This window comes from Malaclemys terrapin, chromosome 1 (genome assembly GCF_027887155.1).
Source record: "Malaclemys terrapin pileata isolate rMalTer1 chromosome 1, rMalTer1.hap1, whole genome shotgun sequence".
NCBI classification, from domain to species: domain Eukaryota; kingdom Metazoa; phylum Chordata; order Testudines; family Emydidae; genus Malaclemys; species Malaclemys terrapin.
In genome coordinates, this window is record NC_071505.1 from 123,062,325 (window position 1) to 123,086,793 (window position 24,469).

Consider the following 24,469-nt stretch of genomic DNA (forward strand, 5'->3'; position numbering starts at 1 on the left):
TAACCTAAATTTACTGACAGACTTTTAGAATACTGTGAAGAATGGAGGGAAAGTCTAGAGCTATATTTATACATTAGTCTGTTCAGAGCCTTTTAAATTTCTGTTTGTTTTTGTGACAGACAAAATTTGGAAGCTCAGGTCAAAAAGCCGTTAATAGGCTGGATGTACAACCCATCTGAACAAACATCACTCCAGCATGAAAATGAACAATGGGGGAAATATATGAGCTGCAAGATTAAGGAACACCTGCTCAAAAATTCTAGTTGTTCCACAGCCTCACTGAGTGCAGATTGACATTACTGGACAATATTATTTGTTATTCATTATCTGATCTCCCAATTTTCACTATGTAAACAGGGTTTTCAGCTTTAACCAGACTAAAATGTCAGCTGTGCCAGTCAGTGCCTACTACCTACCATATGATTTTACACATACTACCCCACAATGATGTTTGGTCTGTGTCAAAACACTGGTCACTGGAATTTGTGCCTGGGATTTTTGAGCAACTCAGTCTATTGCGGATTGTACATGTATGTGCACATGTACTTGTACATGCACAGCTGAATGGAAGGCAGGAAGCATGGACACTAGGATTCAGCACAAAGACCTATCATGAAGGTAGGGATGGGGGACTTGCAGTAGCAGTTATAAATGGATGTAATGGCACTAAATGTAATATGTACACATCTTTAATTTACAGAATGTGGGAATATACATCTTCATTCCCAAACATGTTTGAAAATCATGAAATGGGTATGAACCAAAATCTTGGATCCAAACATCCCTGAACCTTGGGTGTTTGAAATCCAGATGTGAATCTGCATGCACATCTGGCAGCTTGTGCCCATCTCTGACTTAAACACTGGTAACATAGTTATAATTGTACCATTGCACTGTTCTACTCCCCAGGAATCCTGTACTCTCACCAGACTTGTAGCTTTGACAGTTAAGAACTGGATTAGTCCCTGGCCAAGTGTCTACCAGTAATAGTATTGCTTAACTATTATTAATTCTTCTAGTCCCCTAGGAGTTTCGTTTTTTTAAAAATCACATGAAAGGCTGGTCATGTGGTCCTGCTAATGTACACCAGTTACTGATACCCTGCTACTGCATTGAAAACAATGAGCCAGACTTTAAAACATAGGACAATGGGTTTCCTAGTGCTGGAATGGTAGGAGTTGGAGACAATAGAGAGAGAGAGAGAGAGAGAGAGAGAGAGAGAGTTCTCTAAAAAAAAAAAAGGGAAGGAAATGAAGACAGGTAACTTTTCTGAAGAAAAAAAATAACATTCAGCGTAAGTGTGGCAGTGGCTTTTTGATATACATTAGGGATGGACAAATTAGATTTGAATGGATTGAGGGCTAGGAGAAGCAAAGCTTGTCATTCTCAGGCTCAGTGAACATATTAAGGGCCTAATCCAAAGGCCATTGGACTCAATGGAAAGATTCCAGTCTATTTCAGTGGGGTTTGGATTAGGTTTTAACTGATAATATATGCCTGACTACAGAATTCAGAGAGAAAATATGGCTTGCTAACCACAACTTAATAGGTAAAATGCACAAACTGAGTCACTCATCTTCACCACATTAATTACTTACCAAGACAGTTGTGACCGTCATGGGCCAACATGAATCCATCATAGCACGTGCACCTGTAGTTGCCCGGAATGTTGATGCACTCATGGACACAACCCCCATTGTAGAAGTCATTTTCACACTCGTCAATGTCTAAAACACAGGGTGGGGAAAAGCAATTTTCATTAAAAGATTTTACCAAGAATTCTGTTTATCCTGGATTATGGGTGTCAGCATACAGAAATATTCCCCCTGCTAAATTTGTAACATTGAATAAACATATCTGAATATTATATCATACATTTATATTACAACTTTTACACAACAGAGATCTCAGAGTGCATTATGGAATGTATATGTAAGAGATCAGCTAGGACTGAATTTCAGCAACCTTGTGGGTACAACATAGCAGCCATTCTGTTTCATGAGAACACTTTTTAGGAGGGGCTTGAGGAATAACTATATTCCCCTCAGAAATTGAAACAGCACAGGGATGAATTTAGGTGGGCAATCTGGAATTTGTCCAGCAAGGATACTTTATGAATCATTCATAAATATTACACTACCTCACAGTACTATTTTATGGCATTAATTCAATATTAAGGGCCCCGTCTACCAAAACTGGGGTTGAGATTCCACGTGAACTGAAACCACCATTTTGAAGTGCTCTGTTATTTTCAACTTATAGTGAGAAGAGGGGATGGTCCTGGGGTAAAATCACTGTACTGGGACTCAGAGGATGGGGGTTCCATTTCTGGCTCTGCCCCAGACTTCCTGAATGACCTTGGGCAAGTCATTTAATCTCTGTGCCTCAGTTCCTCTTCTCTAAATTGGGTGTAATAGTACTTCCTTTCCCCGATCCTTTGTCTGTCTTGTATATTTTGGGTCTAAGCTATTTGGATAGCATCTTTCTGTTACTGTATGAGTGTACACTGCTTAGGTCCATAGGGCCCTACTTCGGTTAGAGATTCTAGGTGTTATTTATTTGTATTACATTAATAATAAAGCTAATGTGGTTCCATAGACAGCTAGACTAGAAAAATTAACAGAGAGAACAGATCTTTTTTGCCTTCTTCTCTCAAGTTGTTCACGTGACACTATTCAATTCTACCAACAGGTTAGAGGACTATTCCACTTCCATGTACAAAAAACTATATAAAATTAGTACTGGAGCCATACATTCTACCCATTTTGCAGGTAGGGAGTCTTTTTCAGGGACTCACTGTTATTCAATGGAATTCACCATGCTGGATGACAGAAATTTGTATCTCCAGAACTGTAGGTAAAACACCAAGGGAGAAGGACCGATTAATTTAAATCATTTTCTGAAAACTTGAACAAAGGTGACAAAGTACAGAGATCGGGCTCATTTTGGTCTCTGACTGTGCTTTGAGAAATGCCAACAGATCAGCAATGAGAGTCATAATCATTATAACCACTCCATCCTGTGTCTCCAAATAGCTCGTTGATGCACTTGGAATAAACAGTGCCCAGGAAGTTTATTCATAAACACAAGTCCTAAGCAACTGCAGTGCCCAAGTAGGGTATTAAATGTGATTAGGTAGAGCAATGATTCTTTAGTGAGTAGAATATACCAGGAATTCGAACTAGGAACATGGTCAGTTATATTAACCCTGTATATTTTTCATTTTATTCAAATTGCTCCCTGTGTATAGCTTCATTTACCTTCTCTTATTCCACCTATAAGGCCAATATTTGGCTTTTTTCTGTGATAACTATAGAGTTAGTCCAGTCTGTTGATTCTCGAATTTCAGCCACCCTTAGCTTGTCAGGCTTTGATAACATTGTGACCCCTTTCCAGATGAACCCAACCACACAAAGTGAAACAAGTGAAACAGAGATATGTTTTAATCCAGTGGTTCTCAACCTTTCCAGACTACTGTACCCCTTTCAAGAGGCTGATTTGTCTTGCGTACGCCAAGTTTCACCTCACTTAAAAAATACTTGCTTACAAAATCAGACATAAAAATACAAAAGTGTCACAGCACACTATTATTGAAAAATTGCTGACTTTCTCATTTTTACAATATATTCCAATCGATTTATTTTATAATTATATGGTACTTACTTTTCAGTGTGATACTTGAGCCTGTTTTTCATTTGTGAGCCTTATCTGAAGCCCAAGCCCCACTACCTGGGGCTGAAGCATGTAACTTAGCTTCGTGGGGCCCCCTGTGGCATGAGGCCCCAGGCAATTGCCCTGCTTGCCACCCCCTAATGCCGACTCTGCACTTGTGAACCCCCTAAACCTGTCCCACAACCTTCCTGGAGGTCGCAACTCCCAGGTTGAGAAACACTGATATAGATGAGTTAAGTATCCCCTGGAAGACCTCTCCATATCCCAAGGGGTAAGCATACCCCTGGGTAAGAACTTCAATCCATCCATAAGTTGTTGAGCTAGATGCAGGAATTACTGGATGACCCACATAGCCTCTTTTATACAGGAGATCAGACTAAATGATCATAAATGGACCTTCTGGGCTTAAAATCTATGGATCTATGAATAAGCATTTTGCTTGGTTTTATGTCAAGACAAAAAAAATCACTCACTGGCACCTGAAGGGAGATTTGAGGGACTGCACACAAAAAATGGATCCAAGCTATCTCAAGAAGCTGGAGAACTCAGGCAAACTTTTCAAGAAAATTTGCACTTTGAATGAACCACACAAGTTTTGCGTGGGTTTGGATTTCTTAACAAAAAGATTTGTGCAGCCCATTTTTGAATTCATATACAGTATGTCCCTATGACAGAGGCATTGATAGGTTTTGTGTTACAGTAAAATGCTAGCCACATTAGAGAGCAAAATCAGTAACACTGCTTCAGTGCAAAGACATCATCATATTAAGGGCCTGTATTGTAGGTTTAGCAATAAGTATATTGCTAGCGACCAGTGAGGTTGCATAGGAGATAATTGAATTAAAATGGCTGGCTGATGTGAATCTCTGGGCTCCTCTTCTGGAATCTCCATTACATTAGTGTTTATTCTGAAGTAACACCGTTGATTTCAGTGGAATTATACCAGCATAACTGAGAGCAGAAGCTGGCCCAACATTTTTATATTGTAGCTATTACTTTCCAACCATTGACCCTACAAGACACCACCTCAGGGAAGCACAAAGCTACTGAGTTCCAATGTCTGATTACCCAAAACCTACATGAGAACCTCTTTGGTCAAAGAAGTCAGGCTGGAAATCTCATTTGAATAGACTTGCTCGATCTCCATTGCTTCCTCATTTTGGCCAGAGTGGAAATACCAGGAGAAAAAAGGCTTTTCTTTTTGTTTTTCCAGTTCCAACATTGGTTAAAGCTATGAAGCACAGAGACACACAAAAAATGGAAACAAAACCAAAGGCAAAAATCCCAAAGTGATGGGAAATTTTCTGAATCTCAGTGAAGGCACTAAGGACTACATTGTCATTGCACTGAACTTCATTCTAGCTAGCTAGCCAGCTATAAGCAAGTGGCTTTCCCACCATGCTTTTTACACAGTTCACACTCTGGAGCTGATCCAAATGCTCCCACTTCCCCCACATCCCCACTGGAATCCGCCCTTATCATTAACTTAAATAAGGGTTCAGGGAAGATCTGTCCACAATGCTAACTTGCACTTGCTCTAAAAATATAAAATTCTAATACAGGAGAAACTATTCATTACAACATTCATGTTTGTAATCTATTGATTTTTGGTATTGTCAAAACAGTAGTGAACTGAAATCAATATTTAGTAAAACCAAATTAAGAAACCAGACTACAAAGATATCTGAGCAAACTGTGGGTATTTTAGAGCTGTGACTTTATCCTAAAAGTACAAGAGCCCATTTTGCCCCTTATGCTGAAATACCACCTCTAAAATAATTTTGATATCCACATACAGTTCAAAAACTTGAAGTGTATCTTGGGTATCTGGGAAAGTTCCAGAATTCTATACATCACTGTATACATTGTGTTAATGTATCAAAATGGGCAAATATGAATTACTAACCTCTGATGAAATGGAAGCTATTCTTAAAATGTTGGGTTAGCGAGGTTGACTATAATTCAACTCAGAGGTGGAATCTGTAGCTTTGACTACGCTAGGGAAATATTTAGAAAGTTTCCCATTGTTGCTAACACCAGTTTAGCTACACAGAGACTCAACTGTTGAGAGCCCCAACATAGACAAAAGACAGCATCAATTGGATTTGCTCTGTTACCAGGTTTAACTTGACATGGTATTAAATATGGCACCATCCACAGTAGCCTAGCGTAACACTTTCAAAATTACCTAAGGGTATGTCTACACTGCAACATAAACCCAGGCTCAGACTCAGGCTTGAGTCCAACCCTCCTTTCCGTCTATACACAAATCTCTCTGACTCGTGCTTGGACCCAAGGTTCCAGCACCCTGTGAGAGTGGAGGTTCAAGCTTGAGTCAAGACGGGACCCTGGGCTTAAGCCCTATTGTTTTACAGTGTAGATGCAGCACCCCCACACATGTCTTGGACATTCACCAAAAGTATCCCACAACCCCATGAGCCAACTTCCTTTGTCCTCTCTAGCCCAAGAATTGCCAAATGACTCCAGGGAAATGGAAGCAACCTCCCTTGTTGTAGTGCAGCAGCTCATTGAATCAGCAATTAACCCTTCCCTTTTATTCTGACCGCTGAGCTGCAAACACACCTTTGGAGAACACCTTTGGGTAGGTCTATACTTACCTCCGGGTCCGGCGGTAAGCAATCGATCTTCTGGGATCGATTTATTGTGTCTTGTCTAGACGCGATAAATTGATCCCGGATCGATCCCGGAAGTGCTCGCCGTCGACGCCGGTACTCCTGCTTGGCAAGAGGAGTACACAGCATCGACGGGGGAGCCTGCCTGCCGCGTCTGGACCTGCGGTAAGTTCGAACTAAGGTACTTCGACTTCAGCTATGTTATTCACGTAGCTGAAGTTGCGTATCTTAGTTCGAAGTGGGGGGTTAGTATGGACCAGGCATTTGTGTGTTTGCAATGGACACTGATCAGAAGTAGTCCTTTGAAAAGTGCGCTGCTTCATGGTCACAGGAGCAAAGCCAGATTTTGTTTAATCTCTGGTGTGGGGCCAGAATTAAAACAGTGGATTTTAGTAAGAGTATTAGGAATGACCATGCATACCAGTGAAGAGTCTTACAGAGCTGGAAATTTACTGGACCTAGTGATCAGTTGAGGGAGTGGATTAAGTGGCTCAAGACCAAATACTGGAAAACCAGGGACCAGAACCACATCACAGGCAACTTGCTGATATTGTGCCCATTTTATGAGGAGTTTGACTTGGTCCTGGGTACTGCCCCAAGCATAGAGCCAACAGCAGCCCACAATGACTTGGTCAGCCAGAATGGTGACCCATTTTCCCCAGAATCCAGCATGGGGACTGATGGGAACCAGCAGCAGGCACCGAGAGTGCCCACTGAAGTGGAGAGCTTTGCCGCAGAAGCAACTGTAGGACATCCTGGGCCATACTTGGAGGAGCTTTTTGATGCCCTATCCTTGCACCGAGGAACAGCCTGCCGCGGAACTAGCAACAGAGATGGAAGGAACAGAAGCCGCCCTGGAGCCTGGTAGGCTTCTGGCTCCATTTTAACATTTCTGTGCTTCCACACTGGGCTATCAGACAATAACCCTCTGTGCCTTGTCCTGTGCCAGGCCCCTAGACCTCTACTGGCTGCAGCTCCTCCCCAGCTCACCCACACGGCAGCAGAAGCCTGGACCAATGTTCCTTCACAGGCCATTCAAAGGGGAAGCATTGCCATGGGGAACTTATAGTTGAAGTTCTGGAGAGGGCTAACAAGCAAGTCCAGTACCAAAGATAGGGGGACTTATGGGTAGAGGAAAGGCATGGCGAGAGGCAAGGCTCGGACTGGCTGCTTGAGGACAGGGATTCAGCAGGGGAGCAGGCACTTGCTTCACAGTTCTTGGAACAGGAACAGCAGCTAAGGGAAGAGGACAGAGGGCAGCAGAAAGAACTGTCGGGGTGGCTGCTACCACCAATGACTGCAAACGTACTAACTCCAGCTGCACTCGCACCATGCCCTGAGTACCCTCTGCGGTATCCTGTGATGCAGTTCAGAAACAGCTTGGACAACTCCTTGGTCGGGTGGCCCATACAATCAGGGCCTATGAGTGGCTGGGCAGGGCCACTATGCCCCATGCATTCTTCCATTTTGACCCCCTCCACTGTGGATGCCTCCACCCCTTCCCCCCGTGCCAAGTGCACAGCAAACATGAAAGGAAGGGAAAAGAGAACAGGGGATCAGGGGACATGCAACACTAGGGAGTTTCTGTCTTGTACATGGTTTCACTGTTTGCTCTCGTTCATATGCTTTTTTTAAGGGTTGGTTGTTACTGGTGTGTTGGTGTGGTACTGGCAGCTGGCCTGCCTGGCAATGGGTGAATATCGTACTTTTCTAATACGCATTTATACATAAAGCATTTTATCAAGAAAGTTTATTGCTATCGCTGCATCACATCATACAATGTGCATATTTCACATAATAAAGGTAAACATATGATCAGGGACAACTGGTAATTAGTATGCAAAACACCATTCCTCAATAGTTAGCTACATTAATCCATTCTTTCATCACTTCCTTATATCAATCCACACTGTCACCCAACCACCCCTCCCGCATTTGATAAGTGGTCAGGTCTTTCATAAGTACATTGCACATCAATCAACTCCCCCCTCAAGCAATCAACCCCTCCTCCCCCACAATCACATTCATAAAGGTACTATTCTCCCTCTTCCATTGGGTCATGCTAGTCCATAGTGTGGGAACACAAAGCATCCCTGACTTCTGTTGCCCAGTTGCATCTAGCTCCAGCTGTGGTAGGTGCACTTTCTGGTTAAGTGTACCAGTTCAGCAGTCCCTCACTATCATAGGTCCATTCGGGGGAAATGGCTCACCTTTGGCTTCACAAAGACTGTGAAGAGCACAGCAAGCCCCAGTAATGTGCACAGCGTTGATGACACTGGAATCCAAATGGGTTTGTAGACCTCTCCCATGCAGGGGTGGTGGAACAAGTTTTATAGTGGGGGCACTGAGAGCCATTGAACCAAACTGCAAACCCTGTATATGATGGAAACCACTTCAAGCCCGGGGGTGCTGCAGCATCACCTGTGCCTGTAGTGTTAGCACCAATGCTCCAATGGGATTTCAATCTGCCAAATGCACATTCAGCAACCATTCTACATGGGCTGAGAGTGTAATTAAACCTTCCTTTGCCAGGGCCTCTGATATCAGGGTACGGTCTCATAAGCCAAGGCAAAAGCAGGTGTGCGAGGTCCCCCCAGAATAATGGTGAGGACAGTAACTCCATTCATGACAATGCCATTTGATGGGAATAGTGTCCCAGCCTCTCTGTGAAAGTAGACTCCCGCTCTGTGAAAAACTCTGGCATCATGAACTATTCCAGTGCAGTCCATGCTGACATTCATAAATCAGCCTCTGTGGTCCATGAGGGCCTGCATAACAATGTGCTCTTTGCAATTTATGTACCCATGTGCTCATTGAGGAGGGCAAACTATAGGCATGAGTCCCATCAATAGCACCCTCACAGTTAGGAAACCCCATTTTCTCAAAGCCAGCAATTACTTCAAGAATATCATTTATGCTGGCCACTTCAGGGTAAACCACACACCTGATTGTCTCAGAAACCTCTGCCACCACTTTATCCACAGTCAACTTTCTAATACCAAACCGCTTGTCAACGGACGTGTAGCATTCTGGGGTGGGTCAGCTTCCAGATGGTTATGGCAACCCACTTCTGGACTGGCAAGGCTGCCTTCATGTGTGTGTCTTTACATTGGAGGGTCGGGACAAGCCACCCCCCAAGCTCCTGAAATGTAGCTTTCTTCATGAGAAAGTTCTGGACTCCCTGCTGGTCACCTCAAGTCTGCATGATGATGTGGTCCCACCAGTCTGTGCTCATGGCCCTGCTCCAGAAGCACCGGTCTATGTAGAGGGCATCCATGGCTGCAATGAGTGTCATGAGCAGCATCAGCCAGTTCAAGTTTGCTATGACTGTGTGTCCTCCTCCTCATGCTCCATCATTTGCTCTGCCAGGTGCCTTCAGTTGGTCAGAAAATTCTACTGAAATATCCACCAGCATCTCACAGAAGCTCTGCCCGTTTCCTGGCATGGGTGTGAAAGTGCAAGCAAGAAAAGTTCTTCAAATGGCACCTGCTCCATGTTGCTGGCTCCGGTTGCTGGGAGCACACAGACCAAAATGACTGCTTGGCTGGCTGCGCTGGCAGGCTGTTCAAACTTCCTGTAACGTGCAGGGTGGACAGCCAATTTTTCCTACAGTGCATCATGATCAAAGGACTAGAGTGGCAACATTTCTGGAAGATGCCAGGAAGTCTGGCATATAGTTGGTTGGATTCAAGTCTGTGTACTGCAGTGTGGATGTCAGAGCAATGGGTTTGAACTCAGGTTAGAAAATTCTTAGTCTGTGGTTGACAATCAGCGTAGCTGTTCAAGCTCTGGGTTCTCTAACACAAAGTCCGCTGACTAGAGGCCCACTAACTCTGGGCTTACACTGCAGTGAAGACATACCCTGAATGAGTAAGAACTCTAAATTCAATTTTCAAAAGTGACTTTGGCACTTAGGAGCCTAAGTCTCACAGAGACAGTTATGCATTGAACTGGCCATGTTCAGATCCAAAAAAACAAAAACAAAAAAAACCCACATCAGGTATTTTGTGCACATAAAATAGGCATATACAAAAATAAGTGTTTGCAATTACAGTGACTAAGACTGAAAATCTGGTTCTGACTATAAGGCACCTTTTCCTGTGCTGCCAAGCTGGAAAGGGACAACCAGTACCCTACGGTAGAGGGAGAAAAAACAATCAGATTCACTTTGCTAATGTGTTCACGAGAGATATTTTTAGCTCTTAAAGCAGTTTGAATCTGGATTTTATTTGAGGCAAAACCACCATTTATACCCTTGATGAAATTCTGGTTACAAAAGGTACAGGGAAAGCTTTAAACCAATCTCTATAGCATCAACAATACCCAACCAAACTCATGTATATAACATAATATACCCTGCAAGTCAGTAATATAAAAGGACCAATATAAAGTGAAGGCACTGTCCTAAAAGGAAATAAACTACCCTAATTCACGACTACACATAAAAAACCTTCATGGGTGAGATAGCACCTCTATGAAAGAGATGAAGACAAAAGCGGAGTGAGTGATTGTACTGTGAAAACAACATTTCATAGAGTCTATGTTGCCACAATCATACTGCACTTGTAAATTGTAACTTACATCCACATTGCAGCTACTACCTGCCACAGCTGTCAATTTTCAAATTTATACAAATGCATCATCAGTGTCTCAGCTTACTTTGACAGTCTGTCTGTCTCTGAAGTTACTCTTGGATGATCCAGGAGATCCTCTGTTCATTTTAAAATTTAAAAGGATAAGTTCAGTAAAAAAACCTGCAGTGGTAAAAAGGAGCTAATACTAGGTTGGATCTGCTGACAAGTATGTGCATTGGTTCAGCGATAAGTTTGGATCAGTTAAATAGGTAGTTTAACCAGTTTAACTACAGCTGGTTGACAAAGCCCCTAGATCTAGAATTCTCAACAGAACCAGCTCTCTTATAAGTACATGTAGACCTGATTGAGCAAAATTAAAAATACCACAAGAACAGATTTTTCTCTCCTTGTATTTCAATAATTCTGCTTCCAGTTCCAGTGGAAAGTAAAGGCACAGTGATACACAGTAGTTAACAACAAAAAAGTTTTACACTTTAGAACCTCAAAAAAAGGCTAAGGTAATCAGAGTTTTGAGTAAATGTCAATTCCCTTCTTATCTGATCAGGTTCACTCTATTGTAATTGTGATGTTTATTGAGCACTAACAACAGGCTCAATATTGTATGGGAGGAGAAAGACATGGACCTTACCCCAAGGATCCTACACAATCTAATGCCAACAGAGTCCATCCCTATTTTTTACCATACTGGTTGACATTCATCAAGCACTTGAATCTCCAAAGAGTATCAGGATGCAGGTAATGAAATTTACTCTACTGGGTGTATAAGCATAACAGCAGCTCATACACAGCCTGATCCAAAGCCCATTGAAATCAATGGAAGTCTTTGCATTGACTTCTGTGGGTTTTTGGGTCAGACCCAGTCTTATTGTAATTAACACGTAACAAAGGATGGCTTGCCTTTGAAAGCCTTAGAGCTAAATTTAATTTACTGCACTCTGCAGATTTCTGTAGACTGCTGCAAATGGAACATTTGGCTTGACTTTTATCCTGACAACTATGAAAGGGTACAGGACCCAATATCCACATGCTGTCTGTGTCTGCAATGATCGATCTTCAGACCATGGCATAGGTTGTTTGAAAGGAGTGTTTTTTCTTAGAAACCTTAATCTCTTTCTGTACTCCCAGTTATAAAAGGGGGGTGGTGGATTTAATGTAGTATAATTAAATTGAAATTGATTTTGAATAAAAAAAATTATGCTTTTGAATCTCCTTAAATATATACCAACAGGAATCTATCTGCCCACATCCATTTTATACATCTTTCATCTAAATTAGAGATTCAAATGCAAAATTTAGCACTGAGGATATCATGAGAATAGTGAGGATATCATGTTGATTTCAGCATACTCCCTAAAAGAGTTTGCACTCTAAAATGGTTTGAAATGTAATGTTTTAATTGTTGGTGTGCCAGAAGTTGGTTAGATATACATATTTCTTCAAGATCTGAAGGAGACAGGTTTCAAGGTCTAGATATCTTTATTTCTGCAATTTAAACAATGTATCATCAAAGAATCATTAGGGAAAATAAATAAAATTTGTCTTGTTTGGAGGCTTGGAAAAGTTAATGAAGAAACTACATAGGTGCATAATTTTAGATTTTCATACCTCAGGCCCCAAGAAATGTTGTTAGTTCTCATTTTGCCTATGGAAAATGAGAGAGAAGAACTTGCCACGCTTTGTGGGGTTTATTTCATTGCACTAAAAGGACTGGTCACACAATACCTTTTCAATTGTAGCATGTCACCTACAGCTCTGGAATTGAATATTGCAATCCCCATTGCAAAATGTTGCAATACACATTGATCACGTATATAATAATAGTGATATTTTTTGTTTCTATTGTCCCTTCCACACAAGGCCTTCAAATTAAACCTCAGTCACTCATCCTATCTGAGATAAGGAAGTATCCTCATTTTTTCAAATGTGTGCATTAGGGGGAAAAAAGATACTATCTATGCTAATTTATAGGCCTTGTACAAGTAAGAATACAACCCCAAATTTAATAAGCGTAAGACCTCCACTCTTCCTCACTGCAACCTCCTCTCAGAAAAGTCTGAGAAAAGAGGAGTGTCTTACGGTGTCTGGAGGTTATAAAGTCCCAGGATGAAATTTCAACCCTATTAAAGTCAATGGGAGGTTTGCAACAGACTTCAGTGGGGCCAAGATTTCACCCCCAGACTCTGTTCTTAGAAGTTTGTGGAGTCGAGGTCCCTTCACTTACGCATCCTGCCCTCTTGTTTAAAATAGCTACATTGATTGGGTCACTAAGAATAAGATAGTACTGTGGAAACCACGGTACCAAGTGATTAAATGGACTTGCCGTCAGCCTAGGGTGACCAGATAGCAAGTGTAAAAAAATCGGGACGGGGGTAGAGGGTAATAGGTGTCTACATCAGAAAAAGCCCCCAAAATCGGGACTGTCCCTATAAAATTGGGACATCTGGTCACCCTACCTCAGTCACAGAGTAATTATCTATCAAGGATGGGATTAGGACTCAAATTCCTGATTTCTAGTTCCAAATTCAGAATAGTAAACAATGCATTATCTTCCCCTTTTTACAAGTGAGGAAACAGACACAGAGATTAAATAATGTGTAACAAGCCAGCAGCAAAGCCAAAAACAGAAACTCAGGACTAATCCCCAGTCCTAGGTCATAACTGTAAGACCAGCCTTCTTCTCTAGTATGTCTGGGTTACAATATCTGTATTTTGTAACCGTAAGAGTTGTACAAATTGAAAAACTGTATGGAGGATGGATAGATTTACTTTTCTTGGTCATACTGTTAAACGTGTTGGATAACCTGTCAGGACGATTTGAGACAACCACTTGAACATTTGTACTTCTCATATAAAGTTACATCTTTCTAGAACTAGAAAGCCAATTCTGGATTGACCCGCTGAAACAAAAGCTTATGACTGATAACATCGCACACATTGGTCAAATTTTCCAGAAGCGCAAGTTTCGCTGGAAACTCACAACCAGAGAAAGATCCAGAAAAGGATACAATTCTAAATGGGAGTTTAGTTTCAGTGAAAGTTGCAGAATTTGGTGCAGTTCCCTGTACGTTATCTCAAGTCATTCGAGATTTGCTTATGAATTGGAAGATTTGGCCTAACCAGAGAAATGAAAAATCAAAGATGAGAATATGTTACAAATTCAACTGATCCCAAAGATCCATTGAAATTTTTGCACTTCAGCCAGTTGACTTTCAGAGAGAAGAGTATTTCATGTCATGTTCTGAGCCTGTGTATTTATTAATGTATCAAGAGATTTGAGATTCATTCAGATTTTTTCCCCCAAACAAATCCATTTCAAAGTGAGGTTAATTTCTGAAAAGACCTTTCCATGGTTGGGTTCATACCTTACTTTGAATGGAAAGAAACATTAGTTTTTTAAATTAGATTTGGTTCCTTCCTTCAACCAAAAGAAATAAGATTTTTTCCCCTATTTTTGCCTCATAACTGTTAATGTTCTTTTGACTCCTGTGGCCTTTGAAATACTATGATCTAATGAATCAGCGAGAAACACGTAGTGTGCATTTTTATTGCTTTCCAGTTATGATGTCTTCAAGATGTGTCTGTCCAAGAATACTGTAAAGTTTGTTAGCCATTTGGACGGTTCTAAAAACCAAGGTACAGGGTGACCAGGATGGGAGTTGGGAGGTCCACAAAAGGAAAGCCTGATGTTTCTCTGTGAGGCCAGAGGAAAGGTGCAACAGTTATTATGGTATCTCTAGCATCAAATTGCTTTGATAAAAGCCCATAAGAGCCCTCCTGCTAGTGATAGCCTCGCTCCAACTTTTTTCCATCGGGGTGTCCAGAGAGAAGCAAAAATAATCTAGTTGTTATAGCTTTCTCTAAAAAAAGGTCACAAAGCCCTATTTTCCAATATTCAAATAGCAATGAAATGAAAGTGCCGCACCAATATAATGGGTCTGATTTGGATACAAATTGTGGTGGTGTGGGGTTTTTTGGTTTTTTTAGTAAACCAGTTCATGTGGAAAACATGCAACACTTTGTGTTGGTTTTATTTGCTTCCTTTTTTCTGCAATAACTCGGTACTATGTTTTATACCCTTTTAGGGCAGTTGTAAAAAAAATAAAAGAACTAACACAAACCAAACTATGGAAGGGTATGTCAAGCTGGTTAAATAAAATAAAAGCACAATCGATGCATTTCTGTCATACTAAAGAAGTTCTAAAATTAAAGTTGTTATTGTATCTTTCCTACAAGTATTTCTGATGCATTTGGAAAGCATTTGAAATAGCTGATTATTTACCTCTTGCTGCAAATATTTTCTACTTGTGGAAGCACTGTGTAATGTCTTTGCTCTTCTCCAAAAAATATTGTCTCTAGTTATTATCTTGTGAGTCATGAATTTTAAGAAAGCTAAAAGGCATCTATTTAAGGACTCATTCTTAAAAAGATCTCTTTTATCGGAGAAATAACAATAGTATTGAAACCTGAGTCTTGCCCTAATACCTCGTGATCATAGCAAATGTGAAGCAAGTTACTTAAAGACATATGGGGTAAAGATGCCTCTTTTAGAACTGCCAGACCAAGGAGCCCATGAAGCTTGTGGGTTTGCTTCAGTAGGAAAAGGAGATGGTTAGCAAACATATTAGTTTGTGTGTTTTAGTTAACATGGTCTAGATAATATTTAGTCATGTCATGAGTGCAGGGGACTGGACTAGATGACCTCTCAAGGTCCCTTCCAGTCCTATGATCCTGTCTTTTAAACACCACTTAAACACCTAGCAGAGACAAAAAGAGTCATGTTTAAAAATGTGTTAGCTGGTCATGGTGAACACTCAGGTGCATGTATGTGTGGCTACTATAGGGGAAGGCTTTTCCATAACTAACACTTTTTTTAAATGGGAAGTTTGCACAGAGAACAAGCATAAATACAGCTTTTATGTAGTAATTACAGGTTTAATTATTTATTGTTTGTTCAGTGCCTTGTCATATTCATCTTTCAGTGAGAAAACATGCTCCCCTTTAGCTCCACAGCTATTTCTGCCCTTGGTTTCTCACAAATCCCTATTCACTTTCTCTATTTCTCTTCCCTATCCCTGTCTTTGGGCATCTCCTTTCTTCTTTCCCCTGCATTGCCTTCCCTGCAGGAACTCCCAATTTCCACCACAATTGGGTAATTTTCACTCCTTTCCCCCATTTCATCTGCTAAAATGATCAGCAATTAAACATTAGTTTGCAATGTTGTTGTAGTCATATTGGTCCCAGAATATGAAGAGACATGGTAGGTGATGTAATATCTTTTACTGAACCAACTTCTGTTGGTGGAATGTACAAGCTTTCAGACTTCACAGAGCTCTTTTCAGGTCAAGATTAATCAAATAATTAATGTTAATACTTAAGTATCATCATTGGGCTGTAGAGATGACACTCCAATCAGATTAGTGGAAGACAAGCTACTGTCTTCCTGCAGTAGATCAGCTGGTTGAGCAGTAGACTATGGGTTCAATTTATATAGCAATCCATAGGTTGCAGGTTCAATTTCAGCTTGAAGGAACTACTTGCTTTTTTCATGGATGATAGAATAGGTCCCAGAAAACTGGAGAAAGGCTAACGTAGTGCCCATCTTTAAAAAGGGGGAGAAGGAGGAGCCGGGGAACTCTAGACCAGTCAGCCTGACTTCAGTACCTGGGAAGCAACTAGAGCAAAGTATAAAAATATTCAATTTGCGAATACTTGGAGGTTGACGAGGCAATCATAGCAGCCAGCATGGATTTACTGAGAACAAATCATGCCAAACCAGCTTGATTTCCTTCTTTGACAGAGTAGATAGGGGGCAGCAGTGGACATAATATACCCGGTTTTCAGCAAGGCTTTTGATACAGTCCTACACAACATTCTGATAAGTAAGCTGTAGAAACGTGGGCTCAGCGGAACTACCATTAAGTGGATACATAATTGATTAAACAACCACAAACAAAGAGTAACTTGATGAATGATGTTAGATTGGAGAGAGGTCTCAAGTGATGTTCCACACGGATCTATTCTGGGCTCGATGTTGTTTAACAGCTTTATTAATGACCTGGGTGATCAAATTTGCAGATGACACAAAGCTGGGGGTAGGGGGAAGGGCAGTTGCCAATACTTTGGAGGATAGAGTTAAAATTCAGAGGGATCTTGATTAAATGGAGAACTGGGCTACAGACAACATAATTAAATTCAACAGACAAATGCAAGGTGCTATACTTAGGGAAGAAAAATCAAGTGCGCAAATACAGAATGGGGGACAATTGGCTTGTCAGCAGCCCTGCTGAGAAGGATCTGGGAGTGTGGTGGATTACAACCTCAACATGAGTCAGCATTGTGATGCTGTTGCAAGAAAAGCAAATGCAATTTTAGGTTGCATTAACAGAAACATAGCATGCAAGTCACAGGAGGTAATAGTATTGCTCCACTCAGCGCTGGCTGGCCTCAGCTGGAGTACTGTGTCCAATTTTGGTCACCAATGTATAGAAAAGATGTGGAGAAACTGGAAAGGATCCGTAGACGAATGACAAAGACGATCAAAGGTATGGAATGCAAGCCATATGAGCAAAACTGAAGGAACTGGGTAAGTTTACTTTGGAAAAGAGGAGATTAAGGGGGGACATGATAGCGGTCTTCAAATACTTGAAAGGCTGCCATAAAAAAGATGGAGAAATGTTGTTCTCTCTTGCCACAGAGGGCAGGACAAGAGGCAATGGTTAAAAATACAGCATAGCTGATTTAGATTAAATCTCAGGAAAAACTTCCTAAATGTAAGAACAATATGACAATAGAACAGACTGCTTAGGGAGGTTGTGGAAACTCCTTCACTGGAGGTTTTCAAAAGGAGGGCGGATAACCATCCGTCTTGGATGGTTTAGAAACAACAAATCCTGCATCTTGGCAGAGGGTTAGACTAGATGGTCCTTGTAGTCCCTTCTAACCCTATAATTCTAAGAGAGTTTACCCCTCTGAATCATTGGTTCAAGCTGTTTGCAGACCCAGGCAAACATTATTGCCTCGCTTTATACTTGGTTCACGTATGGCAAGTTCTTTCTGAAGCCATGAAATTGAAGATGCTGCATAATCTTGATATCACCTGCAAGCCACAAAAATCCCCTCTCTGGGCTGCAGGTTTGACACTCCTGGAATAGAATGTGAGGTGAGGTAAAAAAAAATGAAATCAACCATCATTAAGACTCGTGAAATTCCAGAGTTGAGTGCTTGATTGCTTACGGCCTTACCATGGCACTAATGGTGGAGTTTATTTGGCATTCTTTGTCTATAATGCCCATTTATTTTCTAAAAACACCATCGCAAGTACGGTCATAAAAAAACCCACAAAGAAGTATAGCTCTCTCCTCAGAGGGTGTATATAAGTGCCATTAGCGATAATGAGTATTGTGTATGTATGACGGCCATTGTCTTAGCCATCAGAGTGGGGACTGAACACAGGCGCTCCAAAGCTAAAAACTAGTGTGGGTTGGGAATTTTTTTTATTAAATGTTTTTCACTGGAAAATGTTCATCTATCAAAATGGTTTCTCAGGTTCAGGATGGAATTTCTGGTTAAATCAAGAGACAGAGACATCCTGAATAGCCAATAATTTAGAGCTTAGGGCACTCACCTGGGATGACACAGACTCTGGTTCCATTCCCTGTTCTGTCTGATTCAGAGTGTGCCTCTCTCTCTGTTTTTTTGGTGAAAATTTTCAAAGGTCTAGTTTTCATTCCAATGACAAGCAAAATGTCAGAAATTCAAAATTTTTCGCAAAACCGAATTATTGTTTTCTGGCCAGCCCACTAAAAGCATGACTCTCTTCAGCATGAGCTAAAGAGCCATGCTCACAAGCTGGGACAGTTACACACCCACATCCTGTGTGGATGTCACACAGAAAGGGACACATAATACGCACTAGCCAGTGAGTTACACATGTGCATTGAGGGGCAAATATAATGCAATGTCAGACACATGCATAAAAATGGAGGTATACAATTTCATCTGAACTGCTTGCTACATTCTAGGTCTATTCGGTATTCATATCGAACTTTTCTAGATCAGCCCAAATTGTTGTTATCCTGCATAAGACATCTTGAACCCCTAATTGGGATTTGTTCATGGTTTGACATGTTTCCTAATTGATATTTAAACAGATTGGCTACAAGTTCTTTGAACTGCAAATGAGATATCAAAATAAAGATTGATACCTGCAGAGCACAGAACAGTTTTAGAGTCTGTCTTTATTTAGTAGCTGCAGCACCTGACAAGCTCAAGCAGAGAGACTTCCTGTTCACAAGTCATTATGGATGTGAAACATGACATCTGACAGTACTTCTCCCACCACTGCTAAATCACACCCACTTCCACCACAATTCCCTCTTTTAATTTAAGGGGAAATGTTTGATTCCATGTCTAATCCAGGAAATGCTTGGAAGACTAATGGGAGCATATTTTGGTGCTTCTTAATTCCCCATGTGATGTCCATGGATCCTGGCAACTGGGGCTTTAGTAAATGACAGTTGAAAGAATAATCTCACATATTCAAACTCAGCAAATAAACATAAAAGATTTGGGGTCCTCTCTCTACCACCTTAAGATTATGCAACCAGCCAAGTAATATATGTATAACTCATTAACTGTATTAACCTAGAGTCACATGGAATTCCTGATCATGGAATTCTGACATACAAAACATGTCACTCAAAATCCATGACTTTTTGATTCTTTTTAAAATGGATAGAAGTTTTTTCTAAAATTAAAGCCCATTTTGCCAGCATTGTTTGCTGAACACTAACCTACCTTTTTTGGCTTTTGGGTGGGAGCGCATAACAGAAAGCTGTAGTTTCTTCTGCATTCCTATAATAAAGAACCAGTGGCTGATCACACCCTGTAAAATGGGTAACTCCTATGTACAGTGTATTTCCTGCTTCAGTCTCTGGCAGATTAGTACTACTTAAATTTCATGCTGACCCATCCAAGGCCATGAGTGATACATTATGCTCTATGCTGTTGGTTAATTACACAGAACACATGAATGCTATTCGTACTGGGAGCATGACAAAATCTTACTGCAATAACAACCCATTTAATAATTCGTTGGGGGACAATGCAGTTGTGTTCCCCGCTAGTACCAGACCCAGTATCCATGTGACCCAGGAAACAAAAGCTTTGGGTCATCTGTGGCATTCCAATCTTGGTAAGTTAATGGTTCATTTATTTCCATTTATTTCAACAGGCTTTGGATCTGGCCCTTACAGTATACACAAATTTAGGCCCTGATCTCACAAGTAACAGATAGGTCCCTATGCCTGCATGGGCTCCACTGAAGTCACTAGGGGTCTGCGCACATTTGGGGCCTTAGTTCTCTGATGTCCCACAGATTTTAGTGGGAGTTTTGTCTGGGTAAGGAGTGCATGATGAAGTCCATAATCAACTGCCTATATACAGTTTCATGTTAAATTAAATGGATTAATGAGTGTATTATTAGAATTTGTAATTATATACCCAGTAATCCATTGAATTTAAGTGGCTGACAAGCGTTCACTTGGGGATATAAAAATGCAGGAAGCTAATATTTATATTAATTCACATGTTAATTTTGTGATCTGTGACTCCAGAAGATTTCAAAAACAAAGAGCACCAATATTCCTTTAAATTACTGCAGAAAAAGTATTTGCCATTGCCCTGAAAACAAACATTGACAGCCAAGAAGTGAAACAAAACCACGTGAAGACATTGTTTTAAATTAAGTGCAATATATCTACAGAAATGGGTTACCATGTTCAGTCTAAACAACTATTATCAAACAGGCTTCAGTTTTTTAAACAAAACATTTAAGAAAGGCTTACTGTTTTCAGCTGAGGCTGTTTCTGATTACAAAGGAGAGCTTTTAATTAAGATTAGTAAAGCCTAATTCATGATATAATTTGGTTCCTTTAGTTATTAAATGTCTATTAAAACCAAGCAATTAAGGTTAAATGGGTTGAAGTACTTAAAGTGCTCTCCCCTGCCTTAAATAATATAATAGAAAAGAAGAACATATCAATGACTAATTGAGACCAGCAGACGTATGTTTCCATCAAGTTTTATACATCCCTGTTGCTCATAAACTCATAAAGAAAAATCCATTGGTAAACTAGGTCTTCAGTGGTAAATGATATTGTCCCATATTTGAAGTGTTGTAGTCTATAGTACACGAATTTAAGAGCAAAATATAAAACACAAGTTTTATAATGTTATAAATATAGTATAAGACTTGCTTTCATTATGGGTTTTGCCCTTTAATTTTATATGGTTCAGTAAAGGACAGAGTTGGTAAAAATAAAATGCTTTATAAAAATATCAAAAGGGGGAAAATAGCTGCTAAACAATTTAATCAAGTGTAGTTAATCTGTTTTTATTTGACTCAATAGCTGCTTGTATGTGTGTGCATGCACACGTCTGACTAGTTAATGTAGAAACACATGAAGTCTGGGTTCTGGCTTTTATTACTGGTATAATACCCCACCTTTTCCAGATTGCTCATAACTTTGTCAAGTAATTCATTTGGGGTTGAAATTGTCCATGCTTGATCTCAGCTTTGAAGTTAATGTCTTTTGGAAATTTTGAAGAAAACTGGGTCAGCCAGTTTTTGAGTCCTACATCTATAAACAGAAGACACATGCTTTCTGTACATTTTCCAGTCAGGTATTTGGGACACACATAATTTAAAATACTGAAAGTTGGACCCCAATCCTAGAATCTGATCGAGTTCATGCTTGTATGGAGACTCTGACTTCAGTGGTACTCATTGCTGGGTAGGAGATCGATGGTTTACCTTTCCACTATCATGTACTCAAGAGGAAATATCCTTTTGTATTCCACATCCCTGGTGTCCTTCAAATCAAGTCTGAAAACTTTAAATGGTGTGTGTTGGGGGTGGGGGGTGCGCGCGCCTTTGCCATTTTGCTCTGGACATATGCTACATTAGAGGACTTTCACCTTGTTTAATTTACATTTCAATTAGACACCCAGAAGCCTTTGGGCATGGATTACTTGACTCTCAGGGAAGCTGTAGCACCCTACTGTCTGTGCAGGAGGAGAGAAAAAGAATCGTGATCTGTGAAAAATTGGTCATGGGTGAAGGGAAAAAGAAAGTGCATTTATTGCAGGTGCATGAATCACTCCATATGCTCTTTGAACTGTAATGAACGTAGCGACTCATTACTGGATACTGTATTAATCTCTAATGCAACATCCAGCTCGTAGATGGCTCCATAATCCCTCCAAGATAGGGAAGTGAACTACCACCAGAGGTCACAGGAAGGCAGAGGGTGCATGGGTGCTGGAGCAAAAGATTGGAGACAGCAGCCTGAAATCTGATTGCAAAGAGAGGGCCAAGCAGATTGGTAGCTGTGATGAAAGGCTGCAAAACAGCATGTTTCTGGCAAGAGGGCAAGCAGCAGCCATGACAGGGGAATGTTTGGGAGTGACTTGCAAAGTGGGGGTCCATGTGGATGGGTCCAAACAAGACAGATGAAAGGACTGGGCTCTTGCTGGCAGACCTACAGGCCATTGAACAATGGCCTTCAGGAGAGGGCTGCTGTGGGTGAGTATCTCTGTCAGTAGACCAGAGGAGCTCCACCTTCATAGAATCATAGAAACATAGGGCTGGAAGGGACCTTGTGAGATCATCTAGTCCAAGGGTTCTCAAACTTCATTGCACTGCAACCCCCTTCTGACAACAAAAATTACTATATGACCCCAGGAGGTGGGACCAAAGCCTAAGCCCTGCCATCCTGGGCAGGGTATTGCGGGGGGCAAAGCCAAAGCTCAAGGGCTGTAATCTGAGCCCTGCCAATCAGGGTAAAAAACAAAGCCTGAACCCCACCACCCAAGGAGGCTTGGGCTTTGGCCCTGGGCCCCAGCAAGTCTAACACCAACCCTGGCGACCCCATTAAAATGGGGTCCAAGCCACTTTGGGGTCCCGACTCACAGTTTGAGAACCGCTGATCTAGTCCATCCCCTGCACGGAGGCAGTACCTATAAACCTAGACATCCCTGACAGGTGTTTGTCCAACCTGTTCTTAAAAACCTCAAGAGACGGGGATTCTCCAACCTCCCTAGGAAATCTATTTCAGAGCTTTATAACTTTTATAACTAAAAAGCTTTTCCTAATCTCTAACCTAAATCGCCTTTGCTGCAGATTAAGCCCATTACTTCTTGTTCTATCTTCAGTGGACATGGAAAACAACAGACCATCATCTTCATCTTCTTTATAACATCCCTTAACATATTTGAAGACTGGCAGCAGGTCAACCCTCAATCTTCTTTAATCAAGACTAAACAAACCCAGGTGTTTTTTTAGCCTTTCCTCATAGGTCATGTTTTCTAAACCTTTTACTATTTTTGTTGCTCTCCTCTGAACTCTCTCCAATTTGTCCACATCTTTCCTAAATTATGGTTTCCAAAAACTGGACACAGTATGCCAGCTGAGGTCTCCCTACTGCCAAGTAGAGAGGAAAAATTACCTCCCATGTCCGTGTCTTACATACGATACTCCTGTTAATACAGCCCAGAATATTAGCCTTTTTTGCATTTGCATCATGCTGCTTCATATTCAGTTTGTGACCAATGTAACCCCCAGATCCTTTTCAGCAGTACTACCACCTAGCCAGTTATTCCCCATTTTGTAGTTGTGCACCTGATTTTTTGTTCCCAAGTGCAGTACTTGGCACTGGTCTTTATTGAATTTCATCTTATTGATTTGAGATCAATTCTCCAATTTATCAAGGTTCTTTTGATTTCTAATTCTATCCTCCAAAGTGCTTGTGGCCCCTCCTAGCTTGATGGCATATTCTCCATTCTATTATCCAAGTCATTAATGAATATACTGAACAGTGTAGTACTGGACCCAAGACAGAGCCCTGTGGGATCCCATGTCCTCCTAGTTTGACAATGAACCATAGATAATTACTCTTTAAGTGCAGTTTTTCAGCCATTTGTGCACCTGCTTTATAGTAATTTCATCTAGACAACAGATCTTATAAGCAAACAAGGGAAATGTAATGTGGCACTGTGTCAAAAGCTTTCCTAAAATCAAGATATATTACATCTACTGCTTTCCCCCTATTTACTAGGCCCAGTGAACCTGTCAAAGAAGTAAACTAGGTTGGTTTTGGTATGATTTGTTCTTGACAAATCCATGTTGGTTATTCCTTATCACCCTGTTATTCTCTAGGTACTTAAAAAGTAATGGTTTAATAATTTGTTTCAGTATCTTTCCAGATATTGAAGTTAGCTTGACTGGTCTATAATTCCTTGGGTCCTCATTGCTCTTCTTTTTGAAGATAGATACTTTCATACTACTGCACTGGACTGCCTTTGGGGCTGTTGGTTAATCTTTTATTGTAACTTAAAGCAATTGTGCCTGGACTAATTGCACTGTTTATTTCTGACAGCACTAGTAAAGCACTCACTTGCTATTCATCATCATCTGTGAGAGTGTTTGTGGAAACTCATTGAGAGTTAGAAGAATCTGAAGAGCCTAGTGTTGAGAATGCCTTGAGTGCTTTCCTCTGTGCGTATGGTACA

General features: G+C 40.9%; 1 protein-coding gene across 9 annotated transcripts in view; it reads right to left on the bottom strand.

Moving 5' to 3' along the window:
• Window positions 1–24,469, bottom strand: part of SCUBE1 (signal peptide, CUB domain and EGF like domain containing 1) — a 293,422-nt gene that overhangs the window by 247,187 nt on the left and 21,766 nt on the right. For all 9 annotated transcript variants that reach the window (XM_054037763.1, XM_054037745.1, XM_054037800.1 and 6 more), the window contains exon 3: window positions 1,599–1,727. In XM_054037763.1, coding sequence (XP_053893738.1) covers window positions 1,599–1,727 — 129 coding nt within the window. The remainder of the gene's footprint in view (window positions 1–1,598; window positions 1,728–24,469) is intronic.